The sequence below is a fragment of the Mercenaria mercenaria genome, chromosome 3 (genome assembly GCF_021730395.1).
Source record: "Mercenaria mercenaria strain notata chromosome 3, MADL_Memer_1, whole genome shotgun sequence".
In the NCBI taxonomy this organism is placed as follows: domain Eukaryota; kingdom Metazoa; phylum Mollusca; class Bivalvia; order Venerida; family Veneridae; genus Mercenaria; species Mercenaria mercenaria.
Window position 1 is genome coordinate 35,090,535 of NC_069363.1, and position 23,585 is coordinate 35,114,119.

General features: G+C 34.7%; 1 protein-coding gene across 1 annotated transcript; it reads left to right on the forward strand.

Moving 5' to 3' along the window:
• Window positions 1-3,984: 3,984 nt before the first annotated feature.
• LOC123523584 (uncharacterized) lies at window positions 3,985-7,912 on the forward strand. The gene is made up of 4 exons (XM_045301246.2): window positions 3,985-4,512; window positions 5,067-5,600; window positions 5,855-5,950; window positions 7,554-7,912. The coding sequence occupies exons 1-4, from the start codon at window positions 4,401-4,403 to the stop codon at window positions 7,568-7,570; spliced, it is 759 nt and encodes a 252-aa protein (XP_045157181.2). The 5' UTR covers window positions 3,985-4,400; the 3' UTR covers window positions 7,571-7,912.
• The last annotated feature ends 15,673 nt before the right edge of the window (window positions 7,913-23,585 follow it).

A 23,585-nucleotide genomic window follows, 5' to 3' on the forward strand; every position in this document is an offset into this window, starting at 1 on the left:
TATGGCTGTTTTCAGTTACTCATGTAAAGTACATGCATTAGAACTAACCAGTAACTGCTTAGAAAAAACTATTAACTGCTTATAGCATGTAACAGAATAATTATCTTATAAGAGCACATCTCCAGTTTTATGTCAGATTATGTAAATTAGGAGTAAATTAGGAGGTACTTTCATGTTAGCAAATAATAATAGTACAAATGTAATAATAATAATAATAATAATAATAAAAACAATGAATTCAGTGTATCATAGTTAGTAATTATTTATTAAAAAAAAGAAACTCGTGTAGTCATGTATCGGTTGATAATTTCAGATACGTTCTTATCTGAAAACGACTAGCTCACATATTTTGGCGACTTATTTTTTCTCTCAAAAATCAATAAACTATAGGTGTTTTGAAATTGACTATTGGTACACACATATTGGTACAAACGTATTGACGTATAAACTAACTAAACAAGCTTTGAGAAAGGAGTTACTCGTTGTAAGGTTTTTGTAATAATGGAGAGACTCAACATTCTTCAATGCGTTTATACCAATATCTAACATTTACTAAAGTTTACATTTTACAGTACATCCTATATCAAACTTGTTGGAAAATGAAAATGATTAAAATACTACTCTTACTGTTGTGAGTAACTTTAAATGTTTTGATATAATATACATCTAGAAACATGCTCCTTTAGATAGCTATATTGATATTTTCTACCACTAAAGTCAGCTTCTACTAAGCATGCCATACCATTTTCAACACCAAACCTTATATATCTTTAACACTAATCCGGATTAGAACAATTTAGGCCATTGTTTAATTATGCAGTCTTAATATATGCTGCGGAATGGAACGGAATCAGTACACTTGCAATAACAACACCCAAAGCAACGATTAATATTACTGCCTACAATAGTATTTCTGTAAACAATGGTAGGAGTGATACTCCTGTTATTGTCAGTTGTAGTTTCAGATTTACTGTTTTAATGCTGGTAGCTATTTTATTGTCGTTGGCGATAACAGTAGTTGTTTAACAATTGTTAATGCTACAATGCTACTAGCAAATTTAATTTTATTATATCCCCACAAAACGAAGTTGGGGTTTTGGTGGGGGGGGGGGGGGGGGGGGGGGGGGTCGGAAAGGTGGAGGAGGAGGAGGAAGTGAAATTGTCGGTCCGTCCGTTGGTTTTCATTGTTTGTTTCTTGAAAATAACTCATGAAAGGCTTGACAGATTTTTATAATTTTGGGTACACAGATGTAACATTATAAGATACAGGTCAAGTTCGACTTTGAGGTCAGTAGGTCAAAGGTCAAGGTCACAATGACCCGGAACAGTTAAACGGTTTCTGGACGATAACTTAAGAATGCTTAGGCCAAAGATCATAAATTTTGGTATATAGGTGTAACATCATAAAATACAGGTCAAGCTTGACTTTGAGTCAGAATGTCAAAGGTCAAGGTCACAATGAACGAACCGGAACAGTTAAACGGTTTCCGGATGATAACTTGATAGCGTTTAGGCATAGGATAATAAATTTTTGTACACAGTTGTAACATAATAAAATACATATCATGTTCGACTTTGAGGTCAGTAGGTCAAAGGTCAAGGTCATAATGACCGGAAAAGTTAAACGGTTTCCTGACAATAACTTGAGAACGTTTGGGCTTAGGACCATGAAAGTTGATAAGAAGGTTGACCATGACCAACAGATGACATCCAATGATTTTGAGGTCAGTAGGTCAAAGGTCAAGGTCACAGTAATCCGGAACAGTGAAATCGTTTCCGGACGATCGCTTAAGAATGCTTGGGCCTAGGATCACGAAACTTAAGAGAGAGGTTGTTCATGACCAGCAGAAGTTCAATTTTGACATTGGCTTACTTCTGTGACAAGGCCGTATTGTGAGGTATAATTCGTCATTCTTGTGACAGTTCTAGTTAATGTTTGTAGCTGTTGTATTTTTGCCGTTAATGCTTCTACTTGTTTTACGACTTTTAATCCTAGTAGCTGTTTTAGTCTTACTGCCTTTAACATTACTAACTTCTATACTACTGCTTTTTACAGTTGTTAGTACCTGCCTATAGTTACTGCTAGTAGTGCGGGAGGACAGGTCATGGGTTCGATCCCTTGCCGCGTCATACCAAACACTTGAAAAATGGTACTTGTTTTGGTGCTTTGCACGCAGCGTTTAAAGGGCAACTAGCTCTTCGTATCCCACACGTTCTCGGCGATGGATCCATCAGGTATAAGGTGTCGAGAGTGATTAACAGAAGTTGTGGAACTTGCTTCACTGCCGACCTAAAATGAATAAGTATAAATAAACTAAAACTAAACTAGTAGCTGTTTTATTACTGTTACTGTCTGTAGTAGTTTTAGTTTTACTCCTGTTAATGCTAGTAGCTCTTTACTCTTGTGAGAGCTAGTAGTTGTTTTACTAGTTGCTTAACTGCTGTTGCATCCAGTAATAGTTATAGTTTACTGCTTGTTATTATTCTTACTGGTGACAGTAGTTCAAATATGCGGTTATTTAACCCTTACCCTGCTAAATTTCTATAATGAACTTGTCCATGTTTCAATTTGGACAGAACCATTAACTGTTAAAAGGGGTGTTCGCTGAAAATTTACTGACTGAATAGCGAACAGTGCAGACCATGATCAGACTGCACGGATGTGCAGGCTGAAATTGGTCTGCACTGGTCGCAAAGGCAAATTCACTTGCCGCCAGCAGGCTAACGGTTAAGCTGTACTGAAACAAACGTGCTATCTGATTCACCAGAAAAAAATGAGACTAATACAAATATTTAGGAATAGATAGCATGCAATCAGGCTTTCAGAGATTTTGGAGTACTTTGCGATCAGGTATAGATATTTCATTGGGGAGATCAACGACAACAAACCAGAAAGAAAATGCCAGATCACAAAGAAATGTAATTTAACATGTTATACCCTACCCCTCAATATACTATGAGAGCCATAGTACTAAAGAGGAAAATATACCTAGCTCATTTCCATCGCGCATTTCTGACTGCACACGGCCATGTCGTCTGGACCGTAACTTAGTATTTTATGCAAGTTTTTCTGTTATGCTGACGAAAACATAAAGTACGCGTGTGCGATAAGAAACATTGAGAAAATGTGACTGGATGAATTATCAATTGTGCAGTATACTCAAGCAAGAAATGCGCGATCGAAATTAGCTTCTCACAGTATACCTTGGTGTAGGCTATATTATGTACAATGGCATTTTTTTCTGATTTGGTGCCAGTGGTTAAAATATCTTGAAAATAACTACATTCCTTTTCTTCTTGTTTTATATTTTGATAATTTATTATATTTTAGCTTTTATTTTATTTTTTTGTTCACAATTTTCATATAATTTCATTATCAAAACTTAAATCTAAGTAAACTATTTAAATCTAAATCACCAAAACGTATTTCCGATTTCTCAATAACCAGCCGTGTTCCGTGCAATGAGGAATACTACGTTTATACAAACCGTTTAAAAGCGCTTAAATGGAATATGGACATAACAAATCATTTAGATTTATGTAAGTGTCATTAATTGTGAACTCTATTACTCGCTTACTCTGGAAATGCTAAAACATTTAGATTTATCTAAGTGTCATTGATTGTGAACTCACTATGAGCTAGAAAGATAAAGTGCCGATTGCACAGAAGGACCGTAAATATGGTGGCAATAGGTAAACTTTCATTTTATCCATCTTTTTATTGCACTTTTTCAGACACTTTGAACACTATAGGGATACAAAAAATTTGCCCATTAGATTTGTTTTGTTTTACTGACAAAAAAAAAATGTTTAACATAAAAATATATCTGGAGAAAAAATGTATACACATATTACATTAAAAACAAATACACATCGTGTGACATAAAAGAAACCTGGACAATACATAATAAATATAATATCCACAAAGACTAAACATACCCTTGAATGGATTTTAGACTTAGTGAAAAATACTAGTAAATAAGACACATGTTATTCAAATCTTTATTTGACACAGAACAAAACGATACTGTATTCTGTGTTCGTTCCATGGTATAGGCATTCTGTTTTCGTTCCATGGTATAGGCATTCTGTGTTCGTTCCATGGTATAAGCATTCTGTGTTCGTTCCATGGTATAGGCATTCTGTGTTCGTTCCATGGTATAGGCATACCCTACAAACTTCTTATGTTTCCGAACTTCAAAGTTTCTTATTAAATTGTAGTTTTGTTGTTACTAGTTTCTTGCATAAATCTTGAAACTTCAAGTGGAAATGATGAGTATCAAGTGTATTTAACGACCGGGGACCAGTCGAAACTTCTATCCCACGAAGCACCGTGTCAAGTGACGTCATCACACAATGGCTACAGCGTTTGGGTGGACAGAACAAAACGCAGACAGACAATGGAAGGCTTCGGTGCGGCAATGACTAACTCTGCGGCTTACATCATCTACAATAGTCCTATACGGCATCAAATACTAAGAGACTTGTTTGGAAATGGAGACAGTCAACTAGGTATAGTATTTTTGATAGTAAATACTTCTTGATACAGCGACAAAAAATACCATTAGAGCAAAAGTCAAGATAATTGTTAAATTGTTTTGAACAATTCAGCTAGGGGTTTTGATCCCAACTGCCTGCGGAAATAATAACACTACAGACGTGAATACACTATCTTTTATCATGATATAAACTAGACAAATGCGTTTTTATAAGTTGATAAAGGTCGCTAAATTCTGATTGTCACACTGACGATATTGTCGTAAAGTAAAACCCTAGTTGCTTTATTCTCTTTCGTGTCATATTTTGAATTTTTGAACAATATTTTCTTTGACGTTTTTGCAAAACAAAGTTTTTTCAAACGTGTTTACATTACTTTCTACGAGTCATTAAAGGACATCTGATGGTTAGAAGCAAAATAGTGCAGAAAAATCATTTAAAGTGAATAGACGCCATGTTTGTTGGACATTGATCTTTTTAAATTTTAATTGAGAATAAAAGTTTTACAAGTATCATATTTCGAAAATGAAATATTCAGTTATGCTTTTATTTATATGTTTCATCGACAGGAATAAGTTACATTCGCCTGCCAATGGGGTGCTCTGATTTTAATGCTCTTGAAGTTTACACTTTTAATGACATTCCAAGCGGCCAGACAGATTTCATTCTCGACCATTTTAGCATAGATAAAGACCGTGCCTTTGTCATACCCGTAATCAAAGAGGCGTTGTTGGTTAACCCCAATTTGAAGATCATGGCAACGCCTTGGTCAGCACCAGCTTGGATGAAGAACAATCGCAATCTGAATGGAGGAGATTTCGTCGACAGTTGGAACTACTGGCATTCGTATGCGATGTATTTTGCCAAATGTATTGAGGCCTACAAAGCTGAGGGCATCAATATCGAATCATTGACTGTTCAAAACGAACCCATTCTGTCCAGGGACGATTATCCGACCATGGTTATGACAGTGAATCAACAGAAGGCCTTCATAAGAGATCACCTGGGTCCATTATTCAGACAAAAAAATATACAGACAAAAATCCTTGTCTTTGATCACAACTGGTCTGATTCTTGGTTCCCTGAGCAGGTCATTAGTGATGGTAAGCATCTATGTGTAATATGTAGATGCTGTTTGAATGATTTTATTAATAATGATACCTGGTAAAGTTTCAGCTGATAATAATTATACTTCTTTTTCATATTTGATAATATAGCTGAAGGGCCGTTTGACAAAGTCTATGTTAATTAAATAAGCACTGATTGTATAAAAAGTAACATTTTAAAAGATTTAAATGAGCTATAATCGCATACTGTTTTATCAAAGCATTGGCAGCAAATCTATTTCTTATTTTAGTTAAAGTAAAGCAGTATGTAGCCGGTGTAGCTTGGCATGGGTACTCTGGAAGACACGACACCCCCAGTTATTTCCATGAGAAACATGAGGATGTTGGTGAGTGAGATAAACGTCATATTATATGTTAGACCTTCTTCCAAGATCAATCTTTGTTGCTTATTGGGTTAAAGGTAGCATGCACTCAAATCAAATCGTAAGTCAACAAACGTTCGATGATCTATTTTTGTTCTAACTCAACCATGGAAGAAAAGAAATGATACTGCTTCTGACCTAAAATTTATCAGTATGAAATATATACTATCAGACATAAATACATTAAATAGTCTGAACTTGTATTTCATGTAATTCGAATGAAATGAAAATAAAAAATGACGTATAAGTGTTGTTGTTAATGAGACAACTAAAAATATACTATTTGAGCCGCGCCATGAGAAAGCCGACATAGTGCGTTTGCGACCAGCATGGACCCAGACCAGCCTGCGCATCCGCACAGTCTAATCAGGATCCATGCTGTTCGCTTTCCAAGCCTGTTGCAATTAGAGAAACCATTAGCAAACAGCATGGACCCTGACCAGACTGCGCGGAAGCGCAGGCTGGTATGGTCGCAAATGCTCTATGTTGTTTTTCACAAGGCGCGGCTAATTTGTATCTATTTAAGTCAATTTGTTTTAAAAAGACATTTCACTTTCAACCGAGTGTGAAAGATTACATAATGTCATGTTACAAGCTGCATAATTATGTTGTTTCAAAGGTATGTATTTCACGGAAATATCCGGAGGGTACTGGGGCACTAACTGGCCAGGCATTATAACATGGCAGCTAAGAGATATTTTAATCGGTCAAACAAGGAACTGGGCAAAAACTGTGCTCTTTTGGAACATCGCTTTGGATCAAAATCACGAACCAAGCCATATATGGCTATGCTTTGTTGCTGAACAAATGCACTACTATAGTATTTTAGATACTTCGCCAAGTTCGGGAACATCCATTGGTTTTACCGATAATTTTTGTTATAACTTAATTGAGATGAATGCCGTACAATGGTGGCGTTGAAAAGTAGACTGACTAGTAACGCTGAAAAGATGTCCGTTTTGACTTTGAAACGTCACTTAAAGTTAATTTACAGCATTGATTCTAAAACAAGTTCCATGCGTTGTAAAAACAGATTTTTGAAAATTGAACACGACCATGACCTGACCCCCCCCCACCACCCCCACTCTCCAAAAAAAGGAAAAGAAAAAGTAAATTTAAAGATTGCGGTATAGGGCTCTTAGACCGCCTTTTTGGAAAGTGACTTTCCCTGCTGAATATTCATGTTTGCTTTTTTCCACTTTCCCCAACACCCCACTTCTTTTTTCTACATCTTATCCATTTTTTTTGTACTTTGCATATAATTAAAATGTACTTGTTGTTGAAATTTTGAATCAATCTGTCTGCTATATTTTACTGTTACACTTTCTTTTTGTTGTGGGCCTACTTTGCGATGTATGGTCCTATGGCTGTGTTTGGGGTGCTCTGTGCTTCCAGGAAATCTACCCTTGTAATTTGTTTTTGTAGAATAATATATATACATGTAATTATGTTTTATATACGTTACAATTTTCATATGAAACAACTCATTCTTTCAATTATGATTGATTGTAAAAATATCCATCTAAACTATGTAAACGTTAAAAGTATTTAAAACATATTTTAATAGGTACCAGGCCTTGGTAGATGTGATAACTGCCGTGGTGTAATTACTGTTCAGAACGATAAGTATTAGAGAAACGCCGAATATTATGTCCTTGGTCACGTGACTAAATTCGTCAAACCCGGAGCGGTCCGTCTAGAGTCTAACTACATAGATTACCACACCCTACGAACTGTGGCGTTCGCCAACACCGACGGCACGACAGTTATTGTGGTTTCAAACCCAAGTGCAACTAAGCCCGCAAGCTTCTCGTTGGATATTGATGGAAAACACTATCAGTACAACAATCTGCCACCCCAATCTGTTGTGACTTTCGTGAAATAAACAAACATTGTAATACATTGTATAAAAGATGTTTTAGCATAAGTATTTTGTACAGCATTATGCTAGCGACCTTTGTGTTTGACTTTGTTTTTATTCATATGATAGTATATATTGAAGCCTTAAATGATTTTATGATAAAATCACAGTTCGATAATACACAGTAACGAGGGGTGACCTAACACGTTATAAACCTTCCTGTTAAAACTAGAACCCAGACAAATAAAAAACCTGGCATTATTGGTCCACGGTCACTACACATTCCAATATTCACAATTCTGACAGAATTGTAGTATTCAGGCTAATTTACTGAATAGTATTAAGGATTGACTACAGCTAGAATCTACAACAAGAATGACATGTCATGAGTTTCCTACTGCTACTCAAATAACATTTGGAAATTTCTAGTGATTTAAGCTGAAATCATGCGGCCTATTTAAAATACTTTCCGTCTGTTTCCGTAGAAATAAGCCCCTAACTGGTGCCGGGAAACGCGACCGTGACCTCAACGGTGTTGAAACTCGTGGTCTACTGGATGAAAGACAGAAAACGTGTATATACATTGCAGAGATGGGTTGGGTTTGAGTTCTTCCAATATTAGCGGCTGATACTGCACCTCTTGGTGACAGCAAAAAGCAACGCGTAGTCTAGTTACCTACTTAATAACATACAAATACAACAAACAACATTGTCCCAAATAAGATAATTAGTTGTATACTTTTTATAGTTTAAGAAAGATTATTTAAGAAATAATAGATCTAAATCTGTTCCTATATTTTATCAGTTAGATAAAATATGGGCAGGAGTTTGGATGCGTAATAATTAAATCACGAGTGCGTAGCACGAGTGATTTAATCATTCGCATCCAAACGACTGCCCATGTTTTATTAATTGATAAAATTATTGGAACAGATTTATTATTTCGATTCTAACATCGCAAATAATTCGCATTTTACAGTACTACATTTTCAGCGTTATACGTCATTCGGGTCATATGCTGTTACAATTTACCCCCTATGGTTAGAAAGAGTTGCATAGCCAATGGAACGTATAGATATTTTTTTCTTTTTATCAGAATTTTGAGAAGTATTTATAATTTAGTAATCTAACAGCTCGCAAACTAATTATGAAGAGAATCATCAAATTAGACGAGTTGAACCTGTGTTACAAGTTACGAGGTTGACTTTATATGACGTCACATGATCATGACGTCATACTTTATGTCATACATTTATGACATCACCGCTGAATCTTAATTAAGCTAATTGAATTCGCTCGTAGAGATCGAAACGTGTTTTACGGTGTTTTACGGTCCTACACATAAGTCAGTCTGACTTTTTATCATATTTATGTTTTTGAAATGCTGTTTTCAACCGTTTAGCCCTGAAATAATTTGTATGTAATGGAACTGAAATAGAATCTCTTATGCCACAATCATAGGGGGTGAAATGTAACAGCCAACCATATTTTATCGTAGATTCATGTATAGGCAGTTTTGCTATATGTATATATAGCAATTGCTGCAGATCGTGTTAGAATTAAAATTCTAACACGATCCGATTCATTTTCCTATTAAGGAGGTAGGATACCTTGTTACAAGGGTAAATTCAAATTAGTTGAACCGCATCATGTTTTTGTATTTCGTGTAATATGAAGTTTTAACTGCTACAATCTCAATTTCGTTTGTCTCTGTCCCTTCAAGTTCAATTTTTATCCAGGTTTGAAGAACATGACCCTCCAAAGGTATTTCATATTGAAAGAAGAAGGAAAATACGGATATTAAACACTTTTCAGTGTATTTTAGTTTCATTGATATCCGTAGAAGTCTGCATAATTGATAATTTTACTGGTATGCACGTTATCTTTCTAATATAAGCTTAAAATGTATATGTCGCGGGGCTCGTGTTTCCATGGTAACGCATTTTCTCTCTTTTTTTAAACAACTATGTATAAAAATAGGGGTTTACGACGGCTTCAGTGCCATTCTGTTAATGACCAACATGAAATATTTGGGTAATATTATTAGCAAAATACCAAGCACTTTATATGGTACCCTATTTTTCTTAAATTTTAAAGTAACCATGGCAACAGAGATGTTTAAAATAGCTTATATCTTGCTGTTTATCGTAATTTCTTTTAAAAAAAAAATATTGAATAAGATTATCTTTCTGGTTGATGTAGCTTTAAAACATATTATTTCTAACGTAGGTTACATTTTCGTGCTATTTGCATTTATTCAAACAAATTTCATAGCTTAGAAAACGTACAGCAGTACCCCTCGTCTGCCATTTTTCATGGAAAAATCGTTTAGCGTGCTGCTATTTTTCTCATCGATATTGTTGAAATGAAAATAAAAGGCCGAAGCTGTGTTTCTGAAATAGACCAGTGTCAACGCTTTTGAATTTTACATTTAGATACATAGGTCACGGGCTTCGTTTCCATGGTAACATCAATTCAATTTAAGAAACCACAATTTTCTACTGAAATTTGAACAATTTTAGATCTTAGTTTTAGTATGTAAGTAACAAATTATCAATGGAACCTGAAAAATAGGTATTACAAATCAAACTGCTAGACTTTTTATTTGAAAATGGCCGTAACAAGTAACCTTTTACCCAACTATATTCCAAATAACATTGGTTGCCATCATCCATTTTCTTACATTCCGCATAACATTTCAATATAACTACATAAAAGAAGCAAAATATTGATTATTATTCAGAGCAAAAGACTCATAAAAATATTTCAGCAAATAATGGTTATTTGAAAATAGTTAAAATAAAGAAAATGTACAGAATTACGTACTTTCAAGATAAAAGCTATTAATTTTGTGCGGTAACTGACACGTAACGTCATGACGTCAATGACGTCATTTTAAGGCAACAATGTTTTGAAGCGTTTCTGCGGCAATTTATTCATTATTTCTGCATTATTAAACCATAAAGCATCAGATCGAAGACAAGTTCGTGATTTGTTTTCAGAAGAATGAATATACAAACACATTTAGTTTGTCGTAAACGTTGTCGTAAATCGTCACGTTAGCTTCCGGTTGGACATGCGCACATACAAATATGAAGGTAACCTACCTCTAGCCTGGTACCCGACTGTATATCGAGAATCATTCTCTCCAAAGAACGTAGAGAGTAAACGCGGGTACCAGTCTAACCTACCTCCTTAAACAAAGAAGGCTGAAAACAGTGAATTATTCTGACGTCACAATTATTACGTCATAGCGTCAAACGGCATAGCAGCGCTAACAAAATGATATACAAAACGTTGTTAATAATGAAGCTGAGCACTTTTGTTCGGAAAATAATTTCGAAGACAATGCTTGTAGATTTGAGGAATTAGATAGTCCAATTTCTGTATTAGAAGTTTAATATGTTATTAAAAGGTTGAAGAGAAATAAAGCTCATAGTAATGATAATCTGATAAATGAATACTTCGTAGAGTGTTTTGATATATTGTCACCGCATTTAATTGATATATTTAAAGCTGTAATATTAAATTCTGGACATTTTCCTGTGGAGTGGTCCAGGGGTATAATTGTGCCTGTATTTAAAAAGAACGATCCCTGCAATATTCAGAATTACAATTACGCTTGTAAGTTGTTTATCAATTTTAAATAAGCGAGTTAGCGACTGGGTAGAAAATAATAATATTTTAAGCCGCCGGCGATGTGCAATTCGGATTTCGCAAGGGTCGTTCCACTGTTGATGCTGCGTTTGTGTTAAATGCTATTATACAGAAGATTTTAAACGAAAAAATCGTTTATATTGCTGTATGGTAGGTATGAAAAGGACATGATCCTGTATATTTAAATGGTATTTGGCTAAAGTTGTTTAAATTAGGCATTGATGGAAAATTACTAAGAATTGTTAGAGATATGTATTTGCAAGTAAAGGTTTGTGTTAATGGTTGTAATTCCTATTCTGAGTATTTTGAATGTGCTGTAGGATTAAAACAAGGGGAGATAATGTCCCCTTTGCTATTTTCATTGTTTGTTGATGATCTTGAACTGTTTTTACAACGTACAAAAGCCCGACAGTGGCTTAAGCTTAGATGATAACACATTTATACTTATGTTATTTGCAGATGACATGGTTATTTTAGCAGATACTGTGGTCGATTTACAAAATAGTCTAGATCTTTTAAGTACATACTGTAACAAATTGGGACTTGAAGTAAATACTCTAAAAGACAAAGATTATGGTTTTCAGAAAGCGAGGTCCGGTTAAAAATAATGAAAGGTGGTATTACAACAATCAGGAACTGGATATTGTTGATCATTTTAATTACCTTGGGATAGTTTTTAATTACACAGGTACTTTCGTGTTAAACCAAGAAATAATGGCTGGTAAAGGGCTTAAAGCTTTAAATGTTTTAATGAATAATATTAAAGGTTTAAGTTTAAAACCCAGTGTTATATATCAGTTATTTGATACTTTTGTTGGTTCTACTCCTAATTATGGTTGTGAATCTGGTGGTTTGGAAAATCGAAAGAAATTGAACGTAATCACCTTAAAGTTCTGCAAATCTTTACTGAATGTTAAAACATCAACTAGCAATATAGGTGTATATGGAGAACTAGGGCGATGTCCGTTATTTATAAATAGATATGTACGAATAATCAAGCACTAGGGTAAAATTGTTTCATCTTCAGATATATTAATAGTTCAATTGTATGAATGTTTTCTTGTTAGTAAAACTAATAGAAATGATTGGGCTTATCAGGTGAAATGTCTTTTAGACAATTTTGGCTTTTCATACGTATGTTATAATCCAACGTTTGTAGACTTAGATAAGTTCCACCTAGCCTTTAAAGAACTTGTATTAGTTTTGTATATGAAAAATATTTAGATTTATTACCGTTTAAATACAGGAGTGCTTTAACTAAGTTAAGACTATCCTCGCATAAATTAGCTATTGAAACAGGTCGTTACTCTAGAAATAGAACAGCTAGAAATCTGTGTTACTGCAAATGTTGTCAGAACAGGGATATAGTAGATGAATATCATTTTATCATAGTGTGTCCATTGTATGAGAATATAAGAAAAACATATTTAAAACCATATTGTTACAGAAGGCCAAATGTAATGAAATCATATTGAACTTCTCAATAATGATAAACAAGTTATTATTAGAAATTCATCTAAATTCATTTATCATGCATTTATACTGAGAACATCTTTATTGTAAATAGTGGTATACTTTCAGCTCTACGTATCCAAATGATACATCCGTGTATAGTTGTTAAATGTATAAGATTCATCCTACATAACATTCTTTGTTTCATGTAAAAACAATTATTTCATTCAAACATGCTTACGTTATTTGTTATTTGTATAAAATCACAGGACAATATTTAAATGTATGTGTATATATTGTATTCATGAAAGAAAACTGTACAGTTTACGTCAATAAAATATTCTGTCTGTCTGTCTGTCCACTTCATCGGTAATAATATTTCCAGGAAACTTTCTACTATTGAGATAATCTTTATCTCGTGGCAGAAATATGCCACCATAGAAATAACAGAAAATCTATATTTAACGTGTGATAAATTCATATATATGGTAGCATATTTCTGCCACGAGATAGCTAAGTAGCTATCGCAATACTTAAAAAAAGTTATCTTGATAAAGCGAAGTTTTCTGAAAAGATTATTTCAATAGTCAAAAGTTTTCTGGAAACATTACTGCGATAATTTACATTAGTGTTTCAATATTTTGAATAAGTGCCCACAGTTGCAATGAATTAGCAAGATAGCTATCTCGATACTTTTAGCAATTTTCTTGATATTTCGCACTTTTTCAGAAAACTTTACCTCAGTAGCTTAAAGTTTCCTGGAAATAAAAACATTTCTTGATAACAATAATTGATTTCGATAATGTTTTCAGAAATATGAACAACTTTTCTGGAAAGTTTAGAATATCTTCGTGATAGCTACCAAGTATCTCGTGGCAGTTTCAAGTACTAACACGAAATTTTGAGCTTAAATATTTTCAGGAAAGAAATAAAATTTATAGAAAATATTATGTTTTGCTGAAATGTTTTAGAGAAAAATGCACAAATGTCTTGAATAGTTTACCATATTATCGTGATAGCTACCTAGCTGTCTCATGGCAGATATATGCCACTGTACATATATCCACTCAAAATCCACGCAGAGTAATTTGAATACATCATCAAACAAGAAAGCTAGCGTCCTTATAAACAGAATGGCACACACTTCAGCAGTCTACAGATGTCATTCCTATATTTTGTTCAGGTAAGTAATTATAACTAGTGTTTTTTATACTCTTATACTCAGATCCTCACTCCCTGTAATAACTATAAGTACTCTTTCTTTCCAGCCACCCTAGTGCTTTGGAATTCCCTTCCAGTACAACTTGTGCAAGCCCCCACCCGGAACCAGTTTAAGCAGGCTGTGACCAAACTTGCACACAATGCTTAACATGACAGACCTGTTTTTAAACTGCTTTTATCTGTAAATCCTTCTTGTTTTTAACCCTATCAATTGTATTCATGCTTGCAATACACACCGTGTATTACTTTTATCCTCCTATTCATTCTACATTTAAATTTCTTGTACAGGCGCGCAGCTGCACATAATACTCGCAAAGAGGAGTGCTGCAGTATAAATAGATAGATAGATATGTCTGAAAATAATTTAAGTTTATAAACACAACTAATTTCTTATTTTGCTTTTCTTGCCATCTGCTGTAATTGTTTCAAGTGACCTGGAACAACTGATACGTATTAGACCTTCCTGAAGTGACTCAGTATTAGAGTACGTGGTTTTTAAAATGAAGTTAAAAAGTTCATTTCGAAAAAAACTTTTTGCTCATTTGTTTTATTTTGTCGGGAAACACACTTACAGTCATTATTCGGTTTGTTGAAGTTGAAATTATGTTTAATTATTTATCTTTCCATCATAGATCTTATTAAGGATGTAGTGTGACGGATACTTACCTTACGTAAATATTTGAATAATGTATTAATTACCTCCCCTTCTTACGTTCCCGCCATTTGCACAGATTTTGCAACAAAAAAGAAGTCCATTTATTCAAGTTTATTTTTGATAGTAGGTATCATGCAATATATCGATTTTAATAAGAACTTTTTAAGGAATATTTTTATATAAGTATATTTTAATGTTTTTGTTGCATTTTGCTATTTTGAAGTCTCTGTAGGTAGGCGCTCATGAAATTCTAAAGAGCCAGAAGACGCTCTATGAGTAAATTTGTAAAGGTATTTCAGCCAGTCAAAATGGTTGTTTGATTTATTGCTGGTGTAAATCAATTATAAAAGGTGCCTTGCTCATGGTTGACATCAAGATTAAATTGCCCCTATTGGATATACGCATGTATTGAGTGTACTATATATACTGACTAGTGATGTTCGATTAATCGTTGCCAAAGTTTCAAAGTCGGCGACATCGATTCTGACCAATAAGAATCGATTCTAGTCGCTGATTTTGTTAAAAAATTAAAATCCCGCTTTCCAGATACTTCTCGCTGTTTAGCTTGAATACATTTGTTCTTTTATAATCTTTGGGTCAGTATTTCAGAATATTTGTTCTTTAAATTGGAGAACGCTGTCAGGCCAGCTGTCATGATCTGAACAATATGTCAGTAATAAAAATGTTGTTGTCCTGGCAGTAAAATATCAGACGCCTTGAAATATTCTGGGTTCAGCATGAAGCCTGAATGCCAGGTTTGACTCCTTTTAAGGAAAACCTTGATACTACTAGAGCTGTTTGCAAAATATGCTTTAAAGCGTACATTAACGAACGTACCCCACCCACTTTTTTTCTAATTGGAAATAATTTTCAGATTTTATTTGACAAGCTTTTATCATTCCTTCAATACAAAATAGTGGATTTACTTAAAAAAAGATGATGAACTTATTCCAGACCTGCCAGCAATGTCCCCAGCATATATTCCATGTCAAATTTGGCAGTGCATCTAGCATGACTTGAATCCCAGGCCTTTAGTCATAGAGAAAAGATGAATTCTAGTTACTTTTGCATTTGGTCCAATAGTTCCTCCCAGATCACAGTTTGGACTTATTTGTTAACCTTTGAACAGCCAGTTAAGCTATCGGTTGGTTAACTGTTAAAGCTATTTGTCGACATTTTAGAAGAATTTGAAAAAAACAAATCTTTGAGTTAAGGACTGCCTTTATAGTGAAATAAAAAAAAAATCCCATCAAGACAAATATTTTGAATCAAGATCTAACCAGCAGATAGGTTAGCAGCCGGTTAAAGATTCGAACAACTGGGCCATAATTGCCCAACAGTTGCTAAAGGCTGTACAGTACAGCAGGTGTGGCATATAATTCTTCATAAAAAGTAATAAAAGTAGTCATACAATAATCTGAAAGTCTTGAGAAAGGTTTGCTGTTACTACCATATTACCACATTACAAAAGTCTGTATTGATCTTTCGGTTCCGATTCTTTCGATTAATCGAATCGGAGAGAGATCAGAATCGGACCGATTAATCGATTCTGCTTCAGCTGTCCGATTCTCATCACTAATACTGACTAAAGGTTAGGGTTAGGGCATTATCCTGGTTTAGACCCCGGAGGGGATTGCGTTTTTTTTCCCTACAATGTGCCGGTTTGATCTGGTAAAACTGTGAACCAGACTGAAATGCTGAATTTTACGACTCGTGTAGTTTCATCAGTGTCATCAATTATACAGTTGAATAATAGTCTGACTAAAATAGTACAATCTTCCTTATGTTTCTGACAAGCTGGGTTTAAGTTGGAAAGTACAGTCTGCCTATAGAATTATGATCTGATTAAAATAAGCTCCTCATAAACATAATGAGATTGTTGGATAGTATTGTTACAGCTTGAAAACACTTGTATTCATTCCGTATAGTTGATAAAGTGATGACTAAATTGTTTTGAACTTCTTATTTTCTTAGTCCCTTTTATATACTCCTGGTTTAGCCCCCGGGGGCTAAACCAGGAGTATATATATATAAAGCGTTCATTCTGTAGGGTTGATAACATGACTCCAAAATTCTCTCTATTTCTTATATTCTTAGTCACTTTTATATACTCCTGGTTTAGCCCCCGGGGTCTAAACCAGGAGTATATATAAGGCTATGATGACGGACTTTGCAACATTCTCAGGTCCATTCTTATGGACAAGTAGTCACAGTATAAACTCTACGGAATGAATCTATTTAAACTTGTGAAAGTTATACTTACACAAACACAAAACACATTCATTCCGTAGAGCTGATACCATGATGCCTATATCATTTTAAATTTTTGTCTCTTCCCAATGTCTTATGATAAATATATACTCCTGGTTTAAACAGCCCCTATAACCACCATCATTGCTTCATATAATAGTGTGATTTTGTGGAGATGATACTGTTACTACTCGTATATAAAAAAGGGCCTGAGAATGTTGCAAAGTCCATTATCATTGCCTTATATATATACTCCTGGTTTAGACCCCGGGGGCTAAACCACGAGTATATAAAAGTGACAAAGAATATAAAAAAATATTAGAAAGATGTAGTATATTATTATAATTTAGGAGTCATGTTATCAACTCTACGGAATGAATGTAATTGTGTAACTAATTTTCATAATGTCAATTTGTTTAGGTGACAATGTAACTCATTCCGTGACTACTTGTCTATAAGAAGGGACCTAAAGATGTTGCAAAGTCAAATAGTCACAGTATAAACTCTACGGAATGAATCTATTTAACTTATAATGAAAGTTAATTACACAAACACAAAACACATTCATTCCGTAGAGCTGATACCATGATGCCTAAATCATTTCATTTTTTTTGTCTTTTCCCAATCTCTTATAATAAATATATACCGGTTCTCCTGGATTATACAACCCCTATAACCACCATCATTGCTTATATAATAGTGAGTATATAATAGTGTGATTCCGTGGAGATGATACTGTTACTACTCGTCTATAAGAAAGGGCCTGAGAATGTTGCAAAATCCATTATCATTGCCTTATATATATACTCCTGGTTTAGACCCCGGGGGCTAAACCACGAGTATATAAAAGTGATAAAGAATAAAAAAATCAGGATGGTGTAGTATATTATTGTAATTTAGGAGTCATGTTACCAACTCTATGGAACATTAATTGTGTAACTAATTTTCATAAATGTTAATTTGTTTAGGTGAAAATGTAATTCATTCCGTGACTACTCGTCTATAAGCAGGGACCTAAAGATGTTGCAAAATCTTAGTCCTTAAATTTCTTTTAAGTATTCCTTTAACACCTCCCTTATAAAGCTCCCCCAGTCCACAGCAGTACTTCTGTACGCTAGACCACCAAACTTGGCACACTTGTTCAGCCGAAATCCTTCACTAATATTTAGGTAAGCATTTCCATGATTATACTTGCTATTTAGCGTTCATTGAATTAGGGGTCTAATCTTTCAGTTCCCGGGGGCTTACTTTTAGCCCCCAGGGACTATTTGTTTTGCAAGTTTGCCTTTAAACTGACTCTTTGAAGACAGTCCCCCCCCCCAAAAAAAAAATACTAAGCCCCATTTTTAGCTCATCTGATTTTTTGAAAAAAAATGATGAGTTATTGTCATCACTTGAGCGGTTGTCGGCGTCGGCGTCGGCGTTGCCTGGTTAAGTTTTATGTTTAGGTCAGCTTTTCTCCTAAACTATGAAAGCTATTGCTTTGAAACTTGGAAGACTTGTTCACCATCATAAGCTGACCCTGTATAGCAAGAAACATAACTCCATCTTGCTTTTTGCAAGATTTATGGCCCCTTTTGTACTTAGAAAATATCAGATTTCTTGGTTAAGTTTTATGTTTAGGTCAGCTTTTCTCCTAAACTATCAAAGCTATTGCTTTGAAACTTGGAATACTTGTTCACCATCATAAGCAGACCCTGTACATCAAGACACATAACTCCATCTTGCTTTTTGCAAGAATTATTGCCCCTTTTGGACTTAGAAAATCAGTTTTCTTGGTTAAGTTTTATGTTTAGGTCAGCTTTTATCCTAAACTATCAAAGCTATTGCTTTAAAACTTGCAACACTTGTTCACCATCATAAGCTGACACTGTACAGCAAGAAACATAACTCCATCCTGCTTTTTGCAAGATTTATGGCCCCTTTTGGACTTAGAAAATATCAGATTTCTTGGTTAAGTTTTATGTTTAGGTCAACTTTTTCTCTTAAACTATCAAAGCTATTGCTTTGAAACTTGCAACACTTGTTCACCATCATAAGCTGACTCTGTACAGCAAGCAACATAACTCCATCCTGCTTTTTGCAATAATTATTGCCCCTTTTGGACTTAGAAAATCATTTTCTTGGTTGAGTATTATGTTTAAGGCAACTTTTCTCATAAACTATCAAAGCTATTGCAACTAAAAACTTGCAACAGTTTTTCACAATCATAAGTGGACACTGTACATCAAGAAACATAACTCTATCCTGCTTTTTGCAAGAATGATGGCCCTTTTTAGACTTAGAAAATCATGGGTAGGACAATATTTCTATTATACAAAAAAAATCAGATGAGCGTCAGCACCCGCAAGGCGGTGCTCTTGTTTATATATGGACCCCCTAAGAAAACACTATTCCAGGGGATACCCTCCCCTGAAGAATTTACTCTCATCATTCATTCTTGCTCCATACTCTAGAAGTATATATAAAACACAGGTAGACAATATATATCTAGTTATGTAATGTTTTGACCTATGATATATACTCCTGGTTTAGCCCCCGGGGTCCAAACCAGGAGTATATATATTGGCTGAAGTAAAAATTTAAAACAAAAAAACACTTCTGTAAAAGCTGCTGGCAATCTACAATATTTGGCAAATATTATGGCCTCTTATATATACTCCTGGTTTAGCCCCAGGGGTCCAAACCAGGAGTATATATGTATGAGCAATCTACGCTATGTGTTCAATGATTTCTGACTTCTTTTTATTTAAAGCCTTTTATTTAAACTACATACGGCCAAAATGCACACAAAACACAGGTAGACAATATAGTATCCAATGTATCTAATGTTTTGGTGTATAATATATACTCCTGGTTTAGCCCCCGGGGTCCAAACCAGGAGTATATATAACAGAGACAGAACAAAAAAAGCTTTTATCTGAGATATAAACTGATTATTCCTTGCAACTTTGTCTTAATTTAAACTTGTCCTTTAATTTACGGAATGAATAACAACACAATATAGTTGACGATAGCAATATACGAGTTAGTCATAAATATATAAATATCCCCCTTTTACTAAATTGTGGAAATGGGGCTAAAGAATTAAACCCCCCGGGGTCTAAACTGGTAGATTGCCAGGGTTAGGTTTAACCACTGGCACCAGACCAGAAAGAAAATGCCTCTATAGATGTTATACCCTACCCCTATGTATTCTATTAGAACCGTGGTCGTGAACGGGAAAATATACTAACCCATTTCAATCGCGCATTTCATACTTAAAACGCGCATTTGAATAAATGTGTACTGTGGATATTGAACAAGTGGTAATTTATCTTCCATTGTATACCGGCCACTTTTCTTCAATATTTCTTATCTGAGAGAAACAACGCGTAGTTTGTAGTTTTTCAACGTTACACAAAAAACTTCGTTGAACTTCCCTGGTGAAGTTCCAGTCTAGATTACAAACACATTCTGATTGGCTGATGTGAAAATTTATGTCAGTCGTGGTTTAACTATACGTGTTTGCTAATATGTGAATATGCAGCATAAATGTGCAATATGACTTAAATAAACGGTACAGATGTATACCAATGTATGTCTTCAAATTCAAAATCATATGTAAGATGAATTTCATTCATCATTTCGAGTTTTATTGTTAAACTGTGATTTTTTTGCATTCTGATTTTGTTTGTTTACATTTCGCCTAACATGTGCACACTGCTGTGACCTCTAGACCGGATGTGCATTAGGGGAGTTCACGCAAGTTTTTTCTGTAACGTTAATGAAAGCATAAAATATGTAGAGTATCTCTGCAATATGAAATATTGATACAATGTGACTGATGCATGATGGAAGATAAATTACAGGGTTCTCAGAAACGCCGAAATCGGCGTCCCTGTACTCATAAATGGTCCCGGTATACGCGTGTTTATTGCAGCTTGGGAGTCCCCAGATGCACGTTTCTGCAGTGGGACGCAGGCATTAAAACCAGGAAAATTAATTGATTACATAAACCTATGAATACACAACATTTGACTTGAGAGCAAAATATGTGGGCGGAGTTACTCGCTTGTCACCGATCGCATTGCCCGTTTCCACTACACACGCGAGACAGGCGGCATATGTATGATGAACTCAATTACATGTGATTGTCCGCGTGATTGCATATGCATAGGTGACAACCTTTGATTGTAAACAACGGATTACGAAGCGTTTGAAGTAACTCCGATTGTTTTCTCACATAATAATTACCAGGCAGAATTAAAGAAATTTTTAGAAAAAGTGATAATTAGGCTTAATTATGAATGTCTGAGTAATTTTAAGATGTTGTCGCTGTGGTCTTAACGTGATTATTTTTTCTGCAAAATTGCTGATGTTACTGAAGAAGCATTATGTTGATCATAGACATACTGTATATTCTTGTTGTATTTTAGACCAAATGTTTTAATGCATTGCTCTTAATAAGTATTAAAATAAAAGTAGGGGGATTATGTCAAGGTAGATCAGAAACAGCAGAGGGGGGGGGGGGGGTGAGTTTGTCCAGGGGTGATTTTGTCCCACATTCAATTTTGATTGCATTTTTCACCTATTTAGTCTTTACCTTTTATCTCACCTTAACAATGAAGAATTGTGATTACAAAATGTCTGTTGGTTTACACTTATAGAGGCCTGTGTTTTGACGAAACGTTAAAGTCTGGCCGTCAGTCTAGTTGGGACTGCAACTTTTTCAGCTTTGGGAGTCCCAGGACTGCAACTTGGAAGTTGCAAGTGAGAACCCTGAATTAACGCTTGATCAATATGCTGAGTACCTATTCACCGAACTTAGCGATTTAGGTGAGAAATTTACGACTGAAATGGGTTAGTGCACTTTCCTGTTCATGACCATGGTTCTTATAGAATACCTAGGGGTAGGGTATAACATGTACAGAGGCATTTTCTTTCTGGTCTGGTGCCAGTGGATTTAACATAGGTTTGATAGTGTACATTAAATGCGTGCGTACACTCAATGCGGGAGTTTTAATGCCGACTGCATGGTTGAACAGACTGTTGGCAGTTGGTTGATGACGTAAGTAGATGGTGAGTTGGTTAGAGACCACCTAGACTTATATTATAAACGTTATGGCATGTACGGCCTTCCATAAATCGAAACATGTATATCTAATTATGTGTGTTTCAAGATATCAAAATATCAGACGAAAAACAACTGAATAGTGATACTTCATTTAAGTAATTTTCATGTGAATGAGATGACCCATCGTTGGCACACAGGTGGCAATAACGTACCTAGGATACAGTATGGGTCCATGAGCCATATACACGTAAATATATTACAATTATAATGTTTTCTTAGAAAAAAAATGCCAAAAGGTGATTTTGAAAAAAAAATTCTCCTGTGATAGTGAGCCATTAGAAAGGTCTTTATGGGCATTTTGACATGTGCCTTGCTTCCAGGTCTGTATTTTTAAAAAAAAAAATTTCTTTAGAAATGGTTGGCTGTCTTTTGGGCATGTGAATACCTTTTCAGAAAAATCTTACTTCAAAGCCCAGTTGCAAACCGTTTACGCACAACAAGTGAGCAACGTTGTAAAAACGGTAGTTTTTATCTATCTGAATAAATCCCACACATTTTTCGCACCGAAGTCTTCCCCCTAAAACATTAAGTACACCATGTTCTCTAGCTGGTTAAAGTTTTGCATTTGCACTTATTTTTTCTTTTTGTAGGTCAATTACAAACCTCACTGGGTCAAGTCCCATAACTCTGATGTATTTTGGCCAAATTATGCCCACTTTTGGACTAATAAAATCCTGGTTAAAATTTAGCATGCAAGTTACTATCACCAAAGCTTATGCAGATATTGAATTGAAACTTCACATGTGTCTTTGGGGTTATAAAAATAGGTGATAGCATCAAGTCCCATAACTCTGACATGCATTTTGCCAAATTATGCCCCCTTTTGAACTTAGAAAATCCTGGTTAAACGTTTTAACATTGTTAAAGTTTTGCATGCAAGTTACTGTCGCCAAAACTAATACAAATATTTAATTGAAACTTCACATGTGTCTATGGGATCATAAACCTAGGTGATAGCATCAAGTCACATAACTCTGACATGCATTTTGACCAAATTATGCCCCCTTTTAGGCTTAGAAAATCCTGGTAAAAGTGTGCGTGCAAGTTACCTCCAAAACTAATGCAGATACTGGATTGCATGAAACTATAGATATTTTAACATTTTAAAAGGGTAATATTCCTGCTTCTAGGACAACAATTCGAATAGTAGAGCTTTGGCTAACGTACGGACAGCTCTTGTTGTATTAAGACTTGATGCTTTTCAGCAAATATAGTCAGGATCTAACTCATTAACATTAGAGTTATTGACCATTAATTATTTAGAAACTGCAGCTGGAACTGTCAGTTAGTATGTTGGGATGGTAAATGTTATTTATAAGAAATGTTATTTATATATAGTGATCCATTTCATAACACACAGAAATTTGAAAATTATAAGTACATTTTC